The 20,198-nt window shown below is 42.9% G+C and overlaps 1 protein-coding gene across 1 annotated transcript in view; it reads left to right on the top strand.

The window, feature by feature from the left end:
- Window positions 1-20,198, top strand: part of dthd1 (death domain containing 1) — a 50,490-nt gene that overhangs the window by 16,535 nt on the left and 13,757 nt on the right. The window contains exons 7-8 of the mRNA XM_068009432.1: window positions 3,424-3,668; window positions 11,430-11,481. Of these exons, the coding sequence (XP_067865533.1) occupies window positions 3,424-3,668; window positions 11,430-11,481 (297 nt within the window). The remainder of the gene's footprint in view (window positions 1-3,423; window positions 3,669-11,429; window positions 11,482-20,198) is intronic.

Raw genomic sequence — 20,198 nt, 5'->3', positions numbered from 1 at the left:
CTTTTTTCCCCATCAGACGGCTGTGAGAACTTCAAGCAACATTGGACTGTAAATTTGCAAGGACTCTAATTTTTTCTATTTTAAATGTTTTTGTCTTAGTAGTGTTTAAGAATTTAGTTTTTCTAATTAAATAGTTAATTTGTTGATTTAAAGACACCTGGTTTGGTTAGCCTCGTTCAGGGGTTAATAGTACAATTTGGCTGGGTCTTTCTTTAATTTGGAAAGTTTAAAATGATATGTTCGGCGATATGTGGAAGGAAGGGATTGAATTAACAGTGCATTTCTCCCACCACAATCAGAATTGTATATTTTGATTGGGGGCTTTGACTGGAGCAGTCGGTTGTAACACCATCAAAACTGAAACAGAAATCTCTCACACCATGCTGGAAATCTGAAATAAAGACAGAAAATGCTAGAAATACTCAGCAAGTCTGGCAGCATCTGTTGAAACAGGAACAGGGTTTTCTGCCTTTTTTTCAGTTTAGTAGAGATTCTGCCCTCAGGAAAAATTCCGGTGTGGAGCGAGGACTAATCTTCTGCCTGCTCCTCTTATGTCAAGGATGCATGACTTGGGGAAGTTTGGGTTCCTCCTGGAATTGCACCAAACCTGCCCTTTTAAAGCCTCAGTGAAATTCAAGCCCGCTAAAAGCTGGCATCAGTCCCACTGAGGCCCGGGAAAGGCCCCAAAATTATTTAAATTAAAGGTAATCAATCGTAGAAAGAATCCTTCACTTCAAAAATTGCCCTGCTGGCACCCCATTGGGCGATGAAGAGATGAAGAATGTTCCTTTTTGCTGGACTCTTCCTGGTCTGCCTTTCCTCTTTGGAACAACACAACCTAGCTTTGACATTTTCCAGGCAGGTTGGAGCAGGCACTGTTGATACCCGCTTATTGCAATGGTGGGTCTACACTAAATATGCTAATTACGCCAGCCTGATCATCTGGAATTTGGGTGGACCTACAGTCTGCTCTGTTTCTCTTCTGTTGGCAGAGTGGACCATTTGGAATGTTGGCTATGTTGCTTTATCAACTATCTGAAATACGTTCAATATATCTGTTCCCTTTTCTACTTGCATTGCTTTTATTTTTATTCATTCATGGGATGTGAGCATTGCTGGCCAGGCCAGCATTTATTGCCCATCCCTAATTGCCCCTGAGAAGGTGGTGGTGAGCTGCCTTCTTGAACCGCTGCAGTCCGTGTTGGGTAGGTACACCCACAGTGCTATTAGGAAGGGAGTTCCAGGATTTTGACCCAGTGACAGTGAAGGAACGGCGATATAGTTCCAAGTCAGGATAGTGTGTGACTTGGCAGGTGGTGGTGTTCCCATGAATTTGCTGCCCTTGTCCTTCTTGTTGGTAGAGGTCGCGGGTTTGGAAGGTGCTGTCTAAGGAGCCTTGGTGTATTGCTGCAGTGCATCTTGTAGATAGTACACACTGCTGCCACTGTGCGCCGGTGGTGGAGGGAGTGAATGTTTGTAGATGGGGTGCCAATCACGTGGGCTGCTTTATCCTAGATGGTGTTGAGCTTCTTGAGTGTTGTTGGAGCTGCACCCATCCAGGCATCCTAGCTTCCAATCTATACACAAGTTATAATTTCCCATTATCACCACATTTTTCTTTTGATAGGCCACTCAGATCTGCACAAACAAGTATTTCCATTAAGCCTTCACTGACAGAAGATCTGTAAAATACTTCCACCAATATTTTGCACCTGCCCTCTTTTTGTCCTTGTTCATCATGATAGGAAAATGCGAAATAAATTTTACTTGATGTAACTGAATTTGCAGAAATACAATGGGGTGAAATTTGGTTGTATGAGTTGGGCAAATGCTAAATTGATAGTGTTAAAAACTGAAGGAAACACAAGAAGCTCAGACATTATAGTAAACATGAGCACTTAGATTTTTTTGACTATTACTGAAAATTCTACAAAAAGAAGTAATGCCATCAAACTATAAGGAGGTGATTCTATAATCATTTGTAAAATACTTTTTAATTCAATCAATTAAATGTCTTTTCAAAACAATTTGGGCTGATTATATTAGCATAGCCAGAGATAGAGCTCTGCAATTAGTTACATTTATATAACAATTATTTTTAAAAAAGCTATTTTTATTTATTCGTTTGTAGGATGTGAGCATCACTGGCAAGTCCAGTATTTATTGTCCATCCCTAATTGCCCTTGACAAAATGGTGATGAACCACTACAGTCCATTTGGTGAAGGTACTCCCACAGTGCTTTTGCTTAGGGAGTTCCAGGATTTTGATCCAGCACCCATCAAGCAACAACAATATATTTTCAAGTAAGGATGGTGTGACTTGGCGGGAAACTTGCATATGTTTCCACATGCCTGCTGCCCTTGTCCTTCCAGGTCGTAGAGGTCATGGGTTTGGAAAGTGCTGTAGAAGGAGACTTGGTGAGTTGCAGCAGTGTATCATGAAGATGATACACACTGCAACCATATTGCACAGTAGAGAAGAGAATGGGTGTTTAAGGTGCTGGCTGGGGTGGCACTCAAGGATATTGCTTTGTTCTAGTTGGTGTTGAGCTTTTTGAGCATTGTTGGAGCTACACTCATCTAGGCAAGGGAAAGGTATTCCATCGCACTCCTAACTTGTGCCTTCCAGATAGTGGAAAGTCTTTGGGGAGTCAGTAGGTGAATTCCCAGCCTCTGATCTGCTCTTGTAGCCACAGTATTAATGTGGATGATCTGGTTAAGTTTCTAGTCAATGAAGACCTACAGGATGTTGTTGTTGGGGAGCCGGAGGCGGTGGGGTGGTTGACGATAATAATGCTGTTGAATGTAAATGGGAGGTTGTTAGACTCTCTCTTGTTAAAGATGGTCATTACCTGGCATTTGTGTGGTGCAAACATTACTTTCCACTTATCAGCCCAAGCCTGACTGTTGTCCAGGTCTTGCTGCATATGGCCACAGACTGTTTCATTATCTGAAGAACTGCGAATGGAATTGAACACTGTGCAATCATCAGCGAACATCCCACTTCTGACCTTATGTTGGAGGAGGGTCATTGGTGAAGTAGCTGAAGATGGTTGGGGCTAGGACACTACACTGAGGAACTCCAGCAGCGATATCCTGGGGTTGAGATGATTGACTTCTCACAACCACAACTATCTTCCCTTGTGCTATGTATGACTCCAACCAGTGGAGAGTTTTCCCCCTGATTCCCACTGACTCCATTTTTCTGGGGCTCCTTGATGCCATACTCAGTCAAATGCTGCCTTGATGTCAAGGGCAGTCACTCTCACCTCACCTCTTGAGATCAGCTCTTTTGTGTGCATGTTTGAACCAAAGCTGTAATGAGGTCAGGAGCCGAATGGTCTTTGTGGAGCCAAACTGAGTATTTGTAAGATAATTGCCAATCATAAAATTCATGTAATGTTTTCTTTACACCTGATTTAGGCAATGGCCAAGACATGATTCAAGAATATCCGTTAATATTCCACTCTCAGCGGAAAACCAGACTGGAATTTGATCTGACTGAAGTGGATGAGTTTGGAAACTACTGCTCTCCTCACTACAAGGGGATGGCAATATTTTACAAAATAACCAAAGAAGAATTAACCCAGCAATGGGATGGGGCCTACCACATGGTGGATAACCAGCAGTACAATCCTGTATGCAAACTGACATTAACATTGCCCAAGGTAAGGTACAATAACAGATATATAATGTTCATTGAACTAATTTATACAGTAGGACTCTGATAGTTTTACCCGCTGATATAGTTAGAAGTGCTTTTACCAAAGTCAGGCATGAAAATGGGAACTTGGCCATTATTTGTGATAATGGCAGAATAAGGAACTTTATTTTTGTTCATTGTTCTTCTTTCTATCTTTATTTTGTTCCTTTTTTCTACCATTATTATTATTCTTTCTCTTTTTTAAGGGAGCTGTGAGAATAGACCCTGAGGCAAATATTGTCTTTGCAAGCAATTTTCCAGGACTGTTACTTTGAATGGTAGACACGTAAGCAGAAATAAAGATTTAGATCTTCATTTGTCAGTCATGTTAACGTTCTGCAATAGATTAAGAAACTCTCATGTTTGATCCTTGTGCTGTGCTGCATTAACTGGTGTCAGTTAGGAAAGCAGTGGGTTGCAACAATCAAAAGGAAGATAACAGCCAGGATTTCCACTTCTGATTGAGTTCAGGCGACTCCTGCTGGAAAATATCTGCTTGCAGTGGTTGTAAGAGGACAGGATCAAGTTCAGTTTTTTTTCCCAAAAAATATACCTTATTCATAAAATGTGTAAAAGTACACTACATAACAGTTCAAATTTGTCTTTACATAAGGTGCAATACAGTTCAATTTCTTTCAATACAGTATGTGGCATTCTGAGGTGCCTCACTGCACTTAACACGAACAGCTTATATTTACAGTATACTTTTAAATTTCATGTCAAACATTCTCTGATGCAGACAGCCCGAGAAGTTTTACCTAGGTTCCAGTCACTCAGTGTACTATGCCTTAGATGGTGGCCTCTCCCTATTGAGTCTTTGTGGCAGCTGCCCCAAGCTTTAGTGCATCCCTTAGCACGTTGTCCTGGTCCTTGGAATGTGCCAGTCTGCAACACTCAGTCAAGGACAGCTCCTTGTACTGGAAGACCAGCAAACTTTGGGCAGACAAAAGAGCATCTTTCACTGAGTTGATGGTCCTCCAGCAGCAGCTGATGTTTGTCTCAGTATGCGTGCCTGGGAGCTGCCTGCAGAGCACAGAGTGGTGCATTACAGAGCTGCTTGGGATGAACCTTAACAAAAACCACTGCATCACTTTCCAGACGTTCTATGCAAAGGCACATTCCAGTATGAGGTGGGCGACAGTGTCTTCCCCACTGCAGCAGGCTCGAGGGCAGCGTGCGGAGACGGTGAGACCCAGAGTGTGCTGAAAGATCTAACGGGGAGGGCCCTTCTCACCACCAGCCAAACTACATCTTGGTGTTTGTTTGAAAGTTCTGGTGATGAAGCATTCTGCCGAATGGATTTGACAGCCTATATGGGGAACCATCCAACAGGAACCACCATCTCCTTTTCCCACAGGGCCTCGAGGATGTTACGTGTGAACCACAGCCTGATGGACTTGTGGTCAAAGGTGTTTTTCTGTACACTCTTTTCCATGGGGTACAAGTGGTACTGCATGGTTCGACTGAATGGAGTTCTCCGGCAACGTGGCCAAACCCATCCTTCGCAACACCAGGGACCGATAGAACCTCAGCACATAGTGATATTTGGTGTTTGCATATTGAGGGTCTACTCACAGCTTGACTGATAGTTCGGCTGTAATATACCTCTTAGTCAAATAGCAGTCTATTGATACAGGCTGCTAGCACTCACAATCTAAGAAAGAAGTCTATTGATACAGGCTGCTAGCACTCACAATCTGGGCTCACACATGAAAATGGCCATTTAGGTGAAGCACTAATGAACTATACCCTAACAGCACATTTCGCTCAATACCCTAGCCAACACTTATCACTCAATTTACACCATGAAAACCTATTCCTCTTTTTTATTCGTTTCATGGGATGAGGGCATCGTTGGCAACGCCAGAATTTGTAGCCCGTCCCTACTTGCCCTTGAGAAGGTGGTGCAGGTTGCTTTCTTGAACCGCTGCAGTCCATCTGCTGTGGGTTACACTAACAGTGCTGCTAGGGAGGGAGTTCCAGGATTTTGACCCAGCCACAGTGAAAGAACAACGATATAATTCTGGGAAGAAGAGATAGAACCTCCCGACTTCTGCAATGCCATCATAGTTTCACTTTTTAGGAAGGTTGATATCGATTTGTGGGAACTATAGAGATTTTTTTTACTCATTCATGGGATGTGAATGTCGCTGGCCAGGCCAGCATTTACTGCCCATCCCTAATTGCCCTTGAGAAAGTGGTGGTGAGCTGCCTTCTTGAACCACTGCAGTCCATGTGAGATAGGTACACCCACAATGCCGTTAGGAAGGGAGCTCCAGGATTTTGACTAAGCGACAGTGAAGCAATGGCAATATATTTCCAAGTCAGGATGGTGTGTGGCTTGAAGGGGAACTTGCAGGTGGTGATGTTTCCATGCATCTGCTGCCTTGTCCTTCTCGGCGGTAGAGGTCATGGGTTTGGAAAGTGCTGTCGAAGGAGCCTTGGTGAGTTGCTGCAATGTATCTTGTGGATGGTACACACTGCTACCACTCTGAGCAAGTGGTAAAGGGAGTGAATGTTGAAGGTGGTGGATAGGGTGCCAATCAAGTGGGCTGCTTTGTCCTCGATGGTGTTGAGCTTATTGAATGTTGTTGGAGTTGCACCCATCCAGGCAAGTAAAGAGTATTCCATCACACTCCTGACTTGTACCTTGTGGATGGTGGACAGGAATTGGGGAGACAGGAGGTGAGTTACACGCCGCAGAATTCCCAGCCTCTTACCTGCTCTTATAGCCACAACATTTATGTGGCTGGTGCAATCCAGTTTCTGGTCAATGGTAACCCCCAGGATGTTGATAGTAGGGGATTCAGCGATGGCAGTGCCGTTGAACATCAAGGGGAGATGGTTAGATTCTCTCTTGTTTCAGATGGTCATTGCCTGGCACTTGTGTGGCACTTGCCACTTATCAGCCCAAGCCTGAATGGTGTCTAGGTCTTGCTGCATATGGACATGGGCTGCTTCAGTATCTGAGGAGTCATGAATGGTGCTGTATATTGTGCAATCATTAGCGAACATCCCCACTTCTGACCTTACGATTGAAAGAAGGTCATTGATGAAGCAGCTGAAGATGGTTGGGCCTAGGACACTATCCTGAGGAACTCCTGCAGTGATGTCCTGATGGGACTGAGATGATTGACCTTCAACAACTACAACCATCTTTTTGAGCTAAGTATGACTCCAACCAGTGATTGTTTTAAGTTCCTCCCTCCCTTTTGCCTCTTGATTTTCTACTATTCTTGGGATGCTTTTTAAATCTTTTCTTGTGAAGATGGAAACAAAATACTTGTTCAAAGTCTCTGCCATTTCCTCATTTCTCATTATTAATTCCCCAGACTCACCCTCTAAGGGACCAATGCTCACTTAAGCTACTCTTTTCATTTTTATATATTTGTAGAATCTTTTACTGTTTGTTTTTATGTTTCTTGCTAGTTTTCTCTCACTCCAATTTCTCCCTCTTTTTTGTTTCATCATCCTCTGCTGGTTTCTGGTCTATCACTAATCTTTGCAACATTGTACACCTTTTCCTTCAATTTAATACCACCCTTAACTTCCTTAGTTAGCCATGGATGGAGCATCCTTCTGATAGAGTCTTTCTTTCTCAATGGAATATATCTTTTTTGAGAGTTATGAAATATCTCCTTAAATGTCTGCCACTGCTTATTTACTGTCTTGCCTTTTAACCTATTTTCCCAGTCTACTTTAGCTAACTCTGTCTTCATATGCTTGTAATTGCCTTTATTTAAGACACTAGTTATGGACCCACATTTCTGAACCTCAAACTGAATGTCAAATGTTATCATGTTATCACTTTTGCCTAAAGGATCCTTTATGATGAGGTTTTTAATTAATCCTGTCACAGTATACATTACCAGGTCCAAAATAATCTGGCCCCTGGTAGGTTCTAAAATGTATTGTTCTAAGAAACTGTCTCAAATACATTGCATGAACTCATCCTCCAGGGTACATTTGCCAATTTGATTTGTCCAATTGATGTGAAGATTAAAATCACCCATGATTATTACTGTACCTTTCTTGCAAACCCCCAATATTTCTCGATGTATACTCTGTCCTACTTTGAAGCTACTGTTAAGAGGCCTATAAACTACTCTCACCAGTGACTTCTTTCCATTACTGTTTCTTATCTCCATCCAAACTGATTCTACATCTCGGTCTTCTGAACCAAGATCATTTCTCACTATTGTACTGATCACATCGTTTATTAACAGGACTACCCCACTTCCTTTTCCTTCCCTCCTGTCCTTCTGAAATGTCAAATAGCCTTGAATATTCAGGTCCGAGCCTTGGTCACCTTGCAACCATGTCTCTGTAACGGCTATCATATCATACTCATTTATTTCTATTGTGCTATCAATTCATCCATCTTGTTATGAATGCTATGAGTATTCAGATAAAGAACCTTCAATTCCGTTTTCTTACCATTTTTTGCCTACTGTGACCTTAATTGCTGGTGCACTCTTATGCTTGTATGTTCTATTCCTTCCTGTCACACTCAGGTTCTCATTATCTGTATCATTACCCTGCACTATTTCCTTGTTCTTTCTCTTTAACTTTCCAAATTTCCCCTCATGTGAACTCTTCCCACTCCCCCACTATTTAGTTTAAAACCCTTTCTAAGGCCCTAGTTGTACGATTTGCCTGGGCACTGGTCCAAGCATGGTTCAGGTGAAGGCTGTCCCAATGGTACAGCCCCCTCTTTCCCCAGTACTGGTGCCAGTACCCCATGAATTGAAACCCATTTTCCCCACACCAATCTTTGAGCCACGCATTCAACTCTCTGATCTTATGTACCCTATAACAATTTTCTTATGGCTCAGGTAGTAATCCAGAGATTAGTACCTTATCGGTTCTGCTTTCTAGTTTAGCCCCTAGCTGCTCATACTCCCTCAGCAGAACCTTTTCCTTTGTCCTACCTATGTTGTTGGCATCCATGTGGACCACAACAACTGTATCCTTCCCCTCCCACTCCACGTTCCTCTCCAGCCCTGAGGAAGTGTCCTTAACCCTAACACTGGGCAGGCAACATAGCCTTCGGTGCTCATGCTCTCGACTTCAGAGAATCGTATCTATCCCCCTAACTATATTGTACACTACTATCACTATATTCCTATTTACTCCCCCCACTTGAATGGCTTCCTGTACCATGGTGCCATGGTCAGTTTCCTCATCCACCCTGCAGTCCTTACTCTCATCCATACAAGTTGAAAAAACCTCAAACCTGCTGGGATAATTGCAAGGGCTGAGGCTCCTCCACTTCAGCCTTCTCGATCCCCATACCTGCCTCACATGCCGTCACAACCCTCTGTCCCTGACCGCTGAACAAATCAGAAGACCCTATTTTAAGGGGTGTGACTGTCTTCTGGAACAAGGTTTCCAGGTAACATTCCCCCTCCCTGATGCATCTCAGTGTCTGTAGCTTGGCTTCCAGCTCATCAAATCTGAACTGAAGTTTCTCGAGTCATAGATACTTACTGCAGACGTAGTTGCCATGGATCACATTGATGTCCAAGACCTCCCACATACTGCAGCTGCAACACATCACCTGCCCTGCCATCCTTATTGTGTTTTAATTCACTAATTAATTACTTTCTTAATTAATTTTTTTAATTAATGCCTCTCTTCGCTACCACTTTACTAATTTGAACTTCTGCAATAAATAAACCTTACCACTTTAAAAAAGCAATAAAACAGTAGACTCACCAGCTTCTTACTTCTCTTCTGCTTGTGTCCCTCAATTAATAAGGTAGCTACTTAAGGGCTATTTACAAAACTTTATGCTTTTCTAATTTCTGGCTATTTCACACGCACCCGAATAGCAGTGTACTTCCCTAGCTATTTACAGATACTCCCTAACAGGAGTTATTCACCAACCAATCACCTTACAGCTTTCCTGTGACGTTGCTGTTTTGATTTGTCTTTCAAGCTCAGTCAGCACGCACTGACTCCTGAGGGTCAGTGAAGTGCTCTGTCTTCAGGTCAGTGAAGGCCCTGAGCCTGGGCCTCACTTTAACTTCTCAGTAGTTTCCCTGCAGGTCCGCCACTCTGCTGCCTCTCCCGACTGTTTCTGGAGAGGCTGAGCAGGTTGGGCCGATACTCATTGGAGTTTAGAAGATTGAGAGGTGATCTTATTGAAATGTATAGGATTTTAAGGGGGCTTGACAGGGTAGATGCTGAGAGGATGTTTTCCCTCATGCTGGAATCTAGAACTTGGGACCACAGTTTCAAATTAAGGGCTCTTCCATTTAAGATGGAGAGCAGGAGGAATTTCTTCTCAGAAGGTCTTTAGTGTTTGTAATTCTCTTTCCAGTGAGCAGTGGAGGCTATGGAAAGGGTGCAGAGGAGATTTACTAGGATGTTGCCTGGTATGGAGGGAAGGTCTTACGAGGAAAGGCTGAGGGACTTGAGGTTGTTTTCGTTGGAGAGAAGGAGGAGGAGAGGTGACTTAATAGAGACATATAAGATAATCAGAGGGTTAGATAGGGTGGATAGTGAGCGTCTTTTTCCTCGGATGGTGATGGCAAACACGAGGGGACATAGCTTCAAGTTGAGGGGTGATAGATATAGGACAGATGTGAGAGGTAGTTTCTTTACTCAGAGAGTAGTAAGGGCGTGGAACGCCCTGCCTGCAGCAGTAGTAGATTCGCCAACTTTAAGGGCATTTAAGTGGTCATTGGATAGACCTATGGATGAAAATGGAATAGTGTAGGTCAGATGGTTTCACAGGTCGGCGCAACATCGAGGGCCGAAGGGCCTGTACTGCGCTGTAATGTTCTAATTCTATTAAATTCTCTTGGAGATCTAGTTCTCTTTAGTTACAGGCCTGAGGTGTTCGTAGATTTCTCTGTTGGTTGAAAGTTCAGTTGAAGTCAGAGGTTACTTCCAAATCTCTGCTGCACCAGTTGAAAATGTAGAATTCACAGCAGGACACCTTTCTTTTTGCTTATTGGATTTTCTCCCAGCTCTCAGGGGGACAAGCTTTGGTAATGCTTCTTCCTGGGTCACTCTCCTCTCCAGAGAGCTACCTTTAAGGTCAAAAATGGTTTCACACCTTTACCTCTGTTGGGAGACAGAGATTTTCCTCCCTGTAGTGACCGACAATGGCCCAGGATGTGACTACTTCACACTTTCTTTATTTCAGAAGAACTCATTCCATTCAAAATTGTCTCTTGATAGGTTTAGGATGGGTGCAATTGACACCTTTTAGCTTGGAATGTATTCTTTTGTTCATACCAGACAGTAGACATTTGAATATGCAAAGCCAGGTCTTTGGACCTTCATTGCCCATTTTTTAAGCACATTGTTTACTTTCTTAAAAGAAAAGTCCATTTTTATAACTCTTCGGGTTGAGTGCTTGTAGTTTCAATCGCTGCACTTTATGTAAGTGTCACAATAGAAGCACACGTAAAGAAAGAAAAAGAAATTGAAAAGCAAGAAAGGAAAGAAACAAAGAAAAAGTACTTGCATTTCTATAGCATCTTTTATGGCCTCAGGAGACCCTCAAGCACTTTACAGCCAATAAACTATTTTTGGAAGTGCAGTGATTGCTGTAATGTAGAAAGATGCAGCATTCAGGACAGAACAATTGCCTTCAGAAGTGAAAGAGTAAGGGGAAATTCTTTAAAAGCTGATTGCTGCAGCAATTTAGTTTCACTTGCTTTATTTTATCTTTTGTCCTTGTTATTCCATTATACTCTTTTTTTTATTATAGAGAGAAAAGCTTCTTAGTCGTTCAACAAGTGTGAACAAAGTTATTTCACCAGGTAAGGAAAAGAATGGAGTTATCGGCCAGGAAATTACTCAGAGCCATCTCCCACTTGGCCAGCATTACAGAAGCAGCTCCAAGGAAATTCATGGTCATTATTTCTTAAACTTAATGACATTACCTGTGTCTTGGGAATTTTAATATTGGTGAGCATATAGGATTGGGTGTGGGCAAAGGTTAAATGGGGAATAATTCCAACCTGTCTGAGTTTTGCTGAAGCAGGACAAGGGATGGGCAGGCACCCTGCTTCCAGAAGGTGGGTTGACACCCCACTCCGGGTCGTGGATCTGACCTACCAGTGCCTGTAGCCTTCTCCAGGGTCCTCCTCATCCAACTAGAAGCCAAATCTGTCAATCAGGCTGACATCTGGCTAAGACCCTATCAATGATAAATATGCACATTGTGGAGTTAAAACTCCACAGCATGCGGGGAAATCCAGAGCTCTGGGTTCTCCATTGGAAACTCCCCCAGCCCCCCACCACAACTATGTAACCCATCTCAGTAAATATCCAGTCCTGTGTTTCAGGATCCTGTTGCACGCTAAAAGCAATGGTGTCTGAGAAATGTCAGAAAGATGAAGAAAGTGTTTCTGTGAATTATTAATAAAGTTTACATGGTAAAAACAGTTGCATTAAGTACATTAGGATGGAATATCTGTGTGGGTTCTCCCACCTGCCCCATGCAGCGAGGAAATAAAAATCCACATGGTTTTTTTCCCATACCAGAATCTAAGTGACTTACTTTATTTCTGAATCTATTGTCAGGCTCCCCCTTTTTTTCATTGTTGCATTCTCCCAAACTTGTTGCCTAATCCTCGAATACAAAATACATTTTATTTCTTTAATCTGGGTTCATAGTGTTCATCCTTCTGAATCTCATCTCAGGTTTCCTTGTAACAAAAACAAGAAATGCTGGAATCACGCAGCAGGTCTGGCAGCATCTGTGGAAAGAGAAGCAGAGTTAACGTTTCGGGTCAGTGACCCTTCTTCGGAACTGACAAATATTAGAAAAGTCACAGATTATAAACAAGTGAGGTGGGGGTGGGGCAAGAGATAACAAAGGAGAAGGTGCAGATTGGACCAGGCCACATAGCTGACCAAAAGGTCACGGAGCAAAGGCAAACAATATGTTAATGGTGTGTTGAAAGACAAAGCATTAGTACAGATTAGGTGTGAATACACTGAATATTGAACAGCAGCAAGTGCAAACCTGAAGAAAAACAACCTGAAAAAAACAGTGGGTAAGCAAACTGAACAAACTAAGATGAAATGAAATAAATGCAAAAAAAGATTGTAAAAAATGTAAGAAGGAATGTAAAAAAAGGAAGAAAAAATAACTAAAAATGAAAGTAAAATGGGGGGGCTGTCATGCTCTGAAATTATTGAACTCAATGTTCAGTCCGGCAGCTGTAGTGTGCCTAATCGGTAGATGAGATGCTGTTCCTCGAGCTTGCGTTGATGTTCACTGGAACACTGCAGCAATCCCAGGACAGAGATGTGAGCATGAGAGCAGGGGGGAGTGTTGAAATGGCAAGCAACCGGAAGCTCAGGGTCCTGCTTGCGGACTGAGCGGAGATGTTCCGCAAAGCGGTCACCCAGTCTGCGCTTGGTCTCCCCAATGTAGAGGAGACCACACTGTGAGCAGCGAATACAGTATACTACATTGAAAGAAGTACAAGTAAATCGCTGCTTCACCTGAAAGGAGTGTTTGGGGCCTGGGATAGTGAGGAGAGAGGAGGTAAATGGGCAGGTATTACACCTCCTGCGATTGCAGGGGAAGGTGCCCTGGGACGGGGACGAGGTGGTGGGGGTAATGGAGGAGTGGACCAGGGTGTCGCGGAGGGAATGATCCCTTCGGAATGCTGACAGGGGAAGGGAGGGGAAGATGCGACTGGTAGTGGCATCACGCTGGAGGTGGCGAAAATGGCAGAGGATGATCCTTTGGATATGGAGGCTGGTGGGATGAAAAGTGAGGACAAGGGGAACCCTGTCACGGTTCTGGGAGGGAGGGAGGCAGGTTTCCTTGTAGTTGTTTCAATTTAGTATACTGGATTTATTTTCACTTTGCAGTATTCTCTACACGGGGGAGACCAAACGTAGTTTGGGTGACCGCTTTGCAGAACACCTCCGTTCAGTCTGCAAGCATGACCCCAAGATTCCGGTTGCTTCTTATTTTAATTCTCCACCCTATGCCCACTCTGACCTTAGGCTCCTACACGGTTCTAATGAAGCTCAGCGTAAGCTTAAGGAACAGCACCTCATCTTTTGATTAGGCACTTTACAGCCTTTTTGACTCAGCATTGTGTTCAATGACTTCAGATCATAATCTCTGCCTCCAGTTTATTTTTGGATGGCAGCTGTTGATGATGACTCTGCTATTGTCATTTACATCTCCTCTAGATCCATCTCTTGTTTCTTTACTTGTTCCATTAACATCTCCTTTTGCATTGCACCATCATTCCTTTTGTCATTTCATCTCTCCTGCCTTCCATCCTATCACAGACCTTCCCTTTTGTTCTTTCCTCCCCCCACCCATTTTCCCTGTCTTGATGTTTGCTTGCAATCTGTTACATCTCTGACTTTTTCCAGTTTGGCCTGAAACATTAACTCTGTTTCTCTCTCCACAGATGCTGCCTAACATGCTCAGCATTTTCTGTTTTTAGCTTAGGTTTCCTTTCCTTCTTCTCTTGGACCTGCTAACTCAATCCTCTCTCCCAAATCCTCTCCCCAGATTGATGGCAATAATTTCTGTGCTTTCCAAACTTGGGGATGACAAAAAACAAAGGATAGTAGACGTGAAGGAAAGGACAAAACAAGAAAATGAAGGAAAAAGTAACAGGGATATGTGGAAAGAAGTGGAAGGGCTTGTGCAGAATTTTGTAGCTACATCATTATCATCTATACATCTCTAGTGATAGGCAACATGGTTTTGTGCAGGGAAGGTCATGTCTTACCAACTTAATAGAATTCTTTGAGGAAGTGACAAAGTTGATTGATGAGGGAAGGGCTGTAGATGTCATATACATGGACTTCAGTAAGGCGTTTGATAAGGTTCCCCATGGTAGGCTGATGGAGAAAGTGAAGTCGCATGGGGTCCAGGGTGTACTAGCTAGATGGATAAAGAACTGGTTGGGCAACAGGAGACAGAGAATATTAGTGGAAGGGAGTTTCTCAAAATGGAGACATGTGACCAGTGGTGTTCCACAGGGATCCGTCCTGGGACCACTGTTGTTTGTGATATACATAAATGATTTGGAGGAAAGTATAGGTGGTCTGATTAGCAAGTTTGCAGACGACACTAAGATTGGTGGAGTAGCAGATAGTGAAGGGGACTGTCAGAGAATACAGCAGAATATAGATAGATTGGAGAGTTGGGAAGAGAAATGGCAGATGGAGTTCAATCAGGGTAAATGCGAGGTGATGCATTTTGGAAGATCCAATTCAAAAGTGAACTATACAGTAAATGGAAAAGTCCTGGGGAAAATTGATGTACAGAGAGATTTGGGTGTTCAGGTCCATTGTTCCCTGAAGGTGGCAATGCAGGTCAATAGAGTGGTTAAGAAGGCACACGGCATGCTTTCCTTCATCGGACGGGGTATTGAGTACAAGGGTTGGCAGGTCATGTTACAGTTGTGTAAGACTTTGGTTCAACCACATTTGGAATACTGCGTGCAGTTCTGGTCGCCACATTACCAAAAGGATGTAGATGCTTTGGAGAGGGTGCAGAGGAGGTTCACCAGGATGTTGCCTGGTATGGAGGGCGCTAGCTATGAAGAGAGGTTGAGTAGATTAGGATTATTTTCATTAGAAAGACGGAGGTTGAGGGGGGACCTGATTGAGGTGTACAAAATCATGAGAGGTATCGACAGGGTGGATAGCAAGATGCTTTTTCCCAGAGTGGGGGATTCAATTACTAGGGGTCACGAGTTCAAAGTGAGAGGGGAAAAATTTAGGGGGGATATGCGTGGAAAGTTCTTTACGCAGAGGGTGGTGGGTGCCTGGAACACGTTGCCAGCGGAGGTGGTAGACGCGGGCACGATAGCGTCTTTTAAGATGTATCTAGACAGATACATGAATGGGCAGGAAGCAAAGAGATACAGACCCTTAGAAAATAGGCGACATGTTTAGATAGAGGATCTGGATCGGCGCAGGCTTGGAGGGCCGAAGGGCCTGTTCCTGTGCTGTAACTTTCTTTGTTCTTTGTTTGTTCTATATTATATCTATATCATTTAAAAAAAACACTGTAACTGTTATATATTGGGAGGAGTTTGTAAAGAAAGATAGATACTGAGATGGCCAGATGGCATGTTTAATGATGTAATTATGCACTGGTAATGCTCATAACAAAGGAAATCATTACACTGCTTCCCCCTTTTAAAAAAAAGATTTTTTTTAATAAACCATTTATGGGTACCCTAACTACACAACTTCAAAAACAAACAAATCTTTGAGAATATGCACACTTGGCAAAGCAACAACTGACTTTTCTTGAAATAATATCTATAAATTAAGTGTAACTGGTTTACAAAGTTTTCCTGATCTTCTCACAGGTTTTGGTGTAGAGTCATGTTTTGGACTGGCTGGTTTCAGTTCAGAACTTACAGACAAGCTTGTTTCTTTTTCTGAAATTGGTGCTTCAGACACCGAAGTCTGAACTGGTTCACACTCTGGCAAAAGTTCGCTATCAAGTAGGTCATGCTCAAGTTTTGGATCATTCCTCGCTGGGATCATGTGATCTATGTGGACTCAACCATGACCATCGTTATAAAGGAGTTTTTGATGGCTTATTCCTGCACTTTGACAAATGGCACATTTGCTAATTAACGATTTTAGATCACTGTCGAGACCAGGCCAATAAACAAAACTTCTTCTAGCTATGGATTTCATGCTAACTATACTCACATGTTCAAAGTTCTGCCAGAATCTTGTCTCTTAAAGAACTAGGTACTACCACACTGTCATCTCACTTAATGCATCCCTGTACACATGGCAACTTGTTAGGTCGATTGTGAAATGGTTTCAGTTCTTTGTACACTGGTCAAACTTTCTCCAACCATTCAAAGTTTATTTGGAGATGTTTTTTAAAGCTATGTCTTTCTGAGTTTCAGCTGCAATTTCAGTTGCAGTGATTGGAAAGTCCTCATTCATAACTCCTATTGTGAAGATTGCACATACTTTTGAGTCTTCATGCAACAAATGTGACAGTGCGTCAGTTATAGTATTTGGCCTTTGAATTATAGTATTCAATGTTGTAGTTGTACTATAAGAGAAGTACAGCCCACTGCTGCATTCTTGATGCTGCCATTGAGGGTATTGCAGACTTTGAACCCAGAATAGCTACAAGGGGTTTATGATTTGTAATTAGCAAAAAGTTTCTACCAACAAAAATTTGTGAAACCTTTTGATTCTGAAGATGATTACAGGCACTTTCCTTTACGTTCAGGCTTGGTCAGGGATTGTGATGCAACTGCAATGGGCTTCCCTTGACCAGCATCCATGACATGACTGATGACTGCTTCAACTCCACAGTTTGAAGCATCACTTGCTCGCTTCAGATCACAATTTGTGTTGTAAAGAATGAGTAGTGCATCACTGGTCAGGCTTTTCTTACATGCATCATAAGCATCTTGTGCTTTAGACCGTTCCCATTTCACATCTTCCTTCAACAACTCATGTCATGGAGCTAACACCGTTGCAAGCTCAGGCAGAAATCATGAGTAGAATTGAACCATGCCTGGAAAAGATCAAGCTCAGACACTGGATTTGGGGCATTGACTATTGCCTCTATCTTCTCTTTCACTGGTTGTAGTCCTTTTTCAGTGATTGTCAAATCAAGATGCACTGCCTCAGATTTCACAAAAACACATTTGCTCCTTTTCAACTTTACACTGATCCTTTTTAACACTTCATCCAACACTTGAAGATTCTCTTCTTCTGTTGTGATCGCGATCAACGCTACTGCCTGAATAACAAGCAATGCGACACTCCTTGCAAAATCTTATCCACTGTGGATTGTAAGATTTTTGAAGAAGACTTCACACCAAAGGGCAGTTTTGTGCCATCGTCGTCATCATCATCAGTACCTTGGAATGAGGATGACATCTGCCAGGGTTCATAATTTGTGTGTCCTCAGGTGATTCAGCAGGCCAATCCTGGGACCACAGGTCTTTGTGCAGAGAAGACTAGTGTATCCCTGAGGGAGGGGGTTCTTTCAATCATAAGGTCAGAAGTGGGGATGTTTGCTGATGATTGCACAATATCCAGCACCATTCACAACTCATCAGATACTGAAGCAGTCCATGTAGAAATGCAGCAAGACCTGGACAATATCCAGGCTTGGGCTGATAAGTGGCAAGTACCATTCGTGCCACACAAGTGCCAGGCAATGACTATCTCAAACAAGCGAGAATCTAACCTTCTCCCCTTGATGATCAATGGCATTGATGATGCCATCAATGACATCCTAGGGGTTACCATTGACCAGAAACTGGAGTAGCCATAGTAATACTGTGGCTACAAGAACAGGTCAAAGACTAGGAATCCTGCAGCGAGTAACTCACCTCCTGACTCCCCAAAGCCTGTCTGTCATCTACAAGGCACAAGTCAGGAGTGTGATGGAGTACTCTCCACTTGCCTGGATAAGCGAAGCTTCAACAATACTCAAGAAGCTCGACACCATCCAGGACAAAGCAGCCCACTTGATTGGCACCCCATCTACAAACATTCACTCCCTCCACCACTGACGCACAGTGGCAGCAGTGTGTACCATCTATAAGATGTACTGCAGCAACGCACCAAGGCTCCTTAGACAGCATCTTCCAAACCTGTGACCTCTACCACCTAGAAGGAGAAGGGCAGCAGATACATGGGAACACCACCACCTGCAAGTTCCCCTCCAAGTCACACACCATCCTGACTTGGAACTATATTGCCTTTCTTTCACTGTCGCTGGGTCAAAATCCTGGAACTCCCTTCCTCACATTACTGTTGGTGTACCTATCTCACATGGACTGCAGTGGTTCAAGAAGGAAGCTCACCACCACCTTCTCAAGGGCAATTAGGGATGGGCAATAAATGCTGACTTGGCCAACGACATTCACATCCCATGAATGAATAAAAAAAACCTCCATAGTTCCCACAAATCAATATCAACCTTCTTAAAAAGTGAAACAATGATGGCATTGTGGAAGTCGGGAGATTCTATCTCTTCCTCCCAGATTTTATTAAAAAGGTCTGAGAGTTTGAGAGAGAGTTCATAACCACCAGCTTTATAGATTCCTGCAGGAATGTTGTCCAGACCACACGTCTTTTTATTCTTCATCTGTTAGATCGCCTTCAGTATCTCAGCAAGTGCTGGCAACACAACCAAATATGATCTTTTGGGCTGTTAAGGAATTGTTTTGATGGTTTTGTCAGATACTTTTGACTCCCAATTGAGAAGGTTCCGTTGTCATTCCTTCCAATAATCTCCAATAGCTGCATCATTTTTGAGAAGAGTAATGTTGTCTTAAGCTCGAAGTGGGGAGGTACCATTTGTTTTTGGTTCATAGATGTCTTGGTGGCCTGCAAGAAGCAGTGCATGTCCTGCAGGTCTGCGTAATGTTGGATTTCATTGGCCGTCTCTACCCACCACTTATTCTTGATGATACATATCATTCTCTGAGCTACATATTTGAGTAGTAAGTATTCTTCTTGTTTCTGCTGTGATGCAGCGTGATTTTGACACATGATGAAGGTTTGGCGTTTCCAATCAAGAATTTTGCATATTTCTTTACCATTCTCATCAAACCAGTCTTGGTTCCTGCAAGATTTAGACCTGATGGTCTGGGTGCGTGTCTCTTGAACCGTAGAACTGATTTTGTTCCAAAGCCCTTCCAGAGTGGCATCATTGGAACCTTTGAGAGCAAGACGGGTAGAAAGTTGCATCTGGAGTTGTTCTCTTGTCTTTATATTTTGGAGAATGTGACTGTTAAATCTTATCCTGGATTTCTTTGAATATCTTTGATGTTAGTGTGTCAGGCGTATGCTCATGGCAGAGTGTACAAGTCTGTGGTCTGTCAGGCAGTCGTTTGCACCTTACATGGCTCGGGTGATTTGTACATCCTTCCTATGCCTGGCTATCACAATGATGTAGTCCAGGAGGTGCCAATGCCTAGTTTGGGGGTGTTTCCACGTTGTCTTATATTTATCTTTACGAACATATGGATCAGGAGCAGAAGTAGGCCGTTCGGACCCTTTAACCTTCTCTGCTATTCAATATGATCATGGTTGATCTGTGTGTTTCAAATTCCACACTCCCATCTACTCTGATAACCTTTGATTTCCTTGCCTAACAAGAATCTTTCTACCTCCATCTTAAAATTATTCAATGACCCTGCTTCCACCACCTTCTGAGGCAAAGTGTTCCAAAGTTGCACAACCCTCTGAGAGAAAAAAATTCTCCTCATCTCTGTCCTAAAAGGGTAACCCCTAATTTTAAAACAATGCCCCCGAGTTCTGGACTCCCCCACAAAAGGAAACATCCTTTCCACATCCACCAGGATCTTATATACTTCTATCAAGTCTCCCTCAGTTTTCTAAACTCCAGTAAAGACAAGTCCACTATGTCCAACATTTCATCATAAGACAACCTGTTCATTCCAGGTATCAATCTAGTAAACCTCCTCTGAACTGCCTCCGTGCATTCACACCTTCCTTAAATAAGGAGACCAAAACT

The sequence above is a fragment of the Heterodontus francisci genome, chromosome 1 (genome assembly GCF_036365525.1).
Source record: "Heterodontus francisci isolate sHetFra1 chromosome 1, sHetFra1.hap1, whole genome shotgun sequence".
Taxonomy (NCBI): Eukaryota; Metazoa; Chordata; class Chondrichthyes; order Heterodontiformes; family Heterodontidae; genus Heterodontus; species Heterodontus francisci.
The sequence above is the reverse complement of the archived record's forward strand: the minus strand, read 5'-3'. Positions and strand labels throughout refer to the sequence as shown.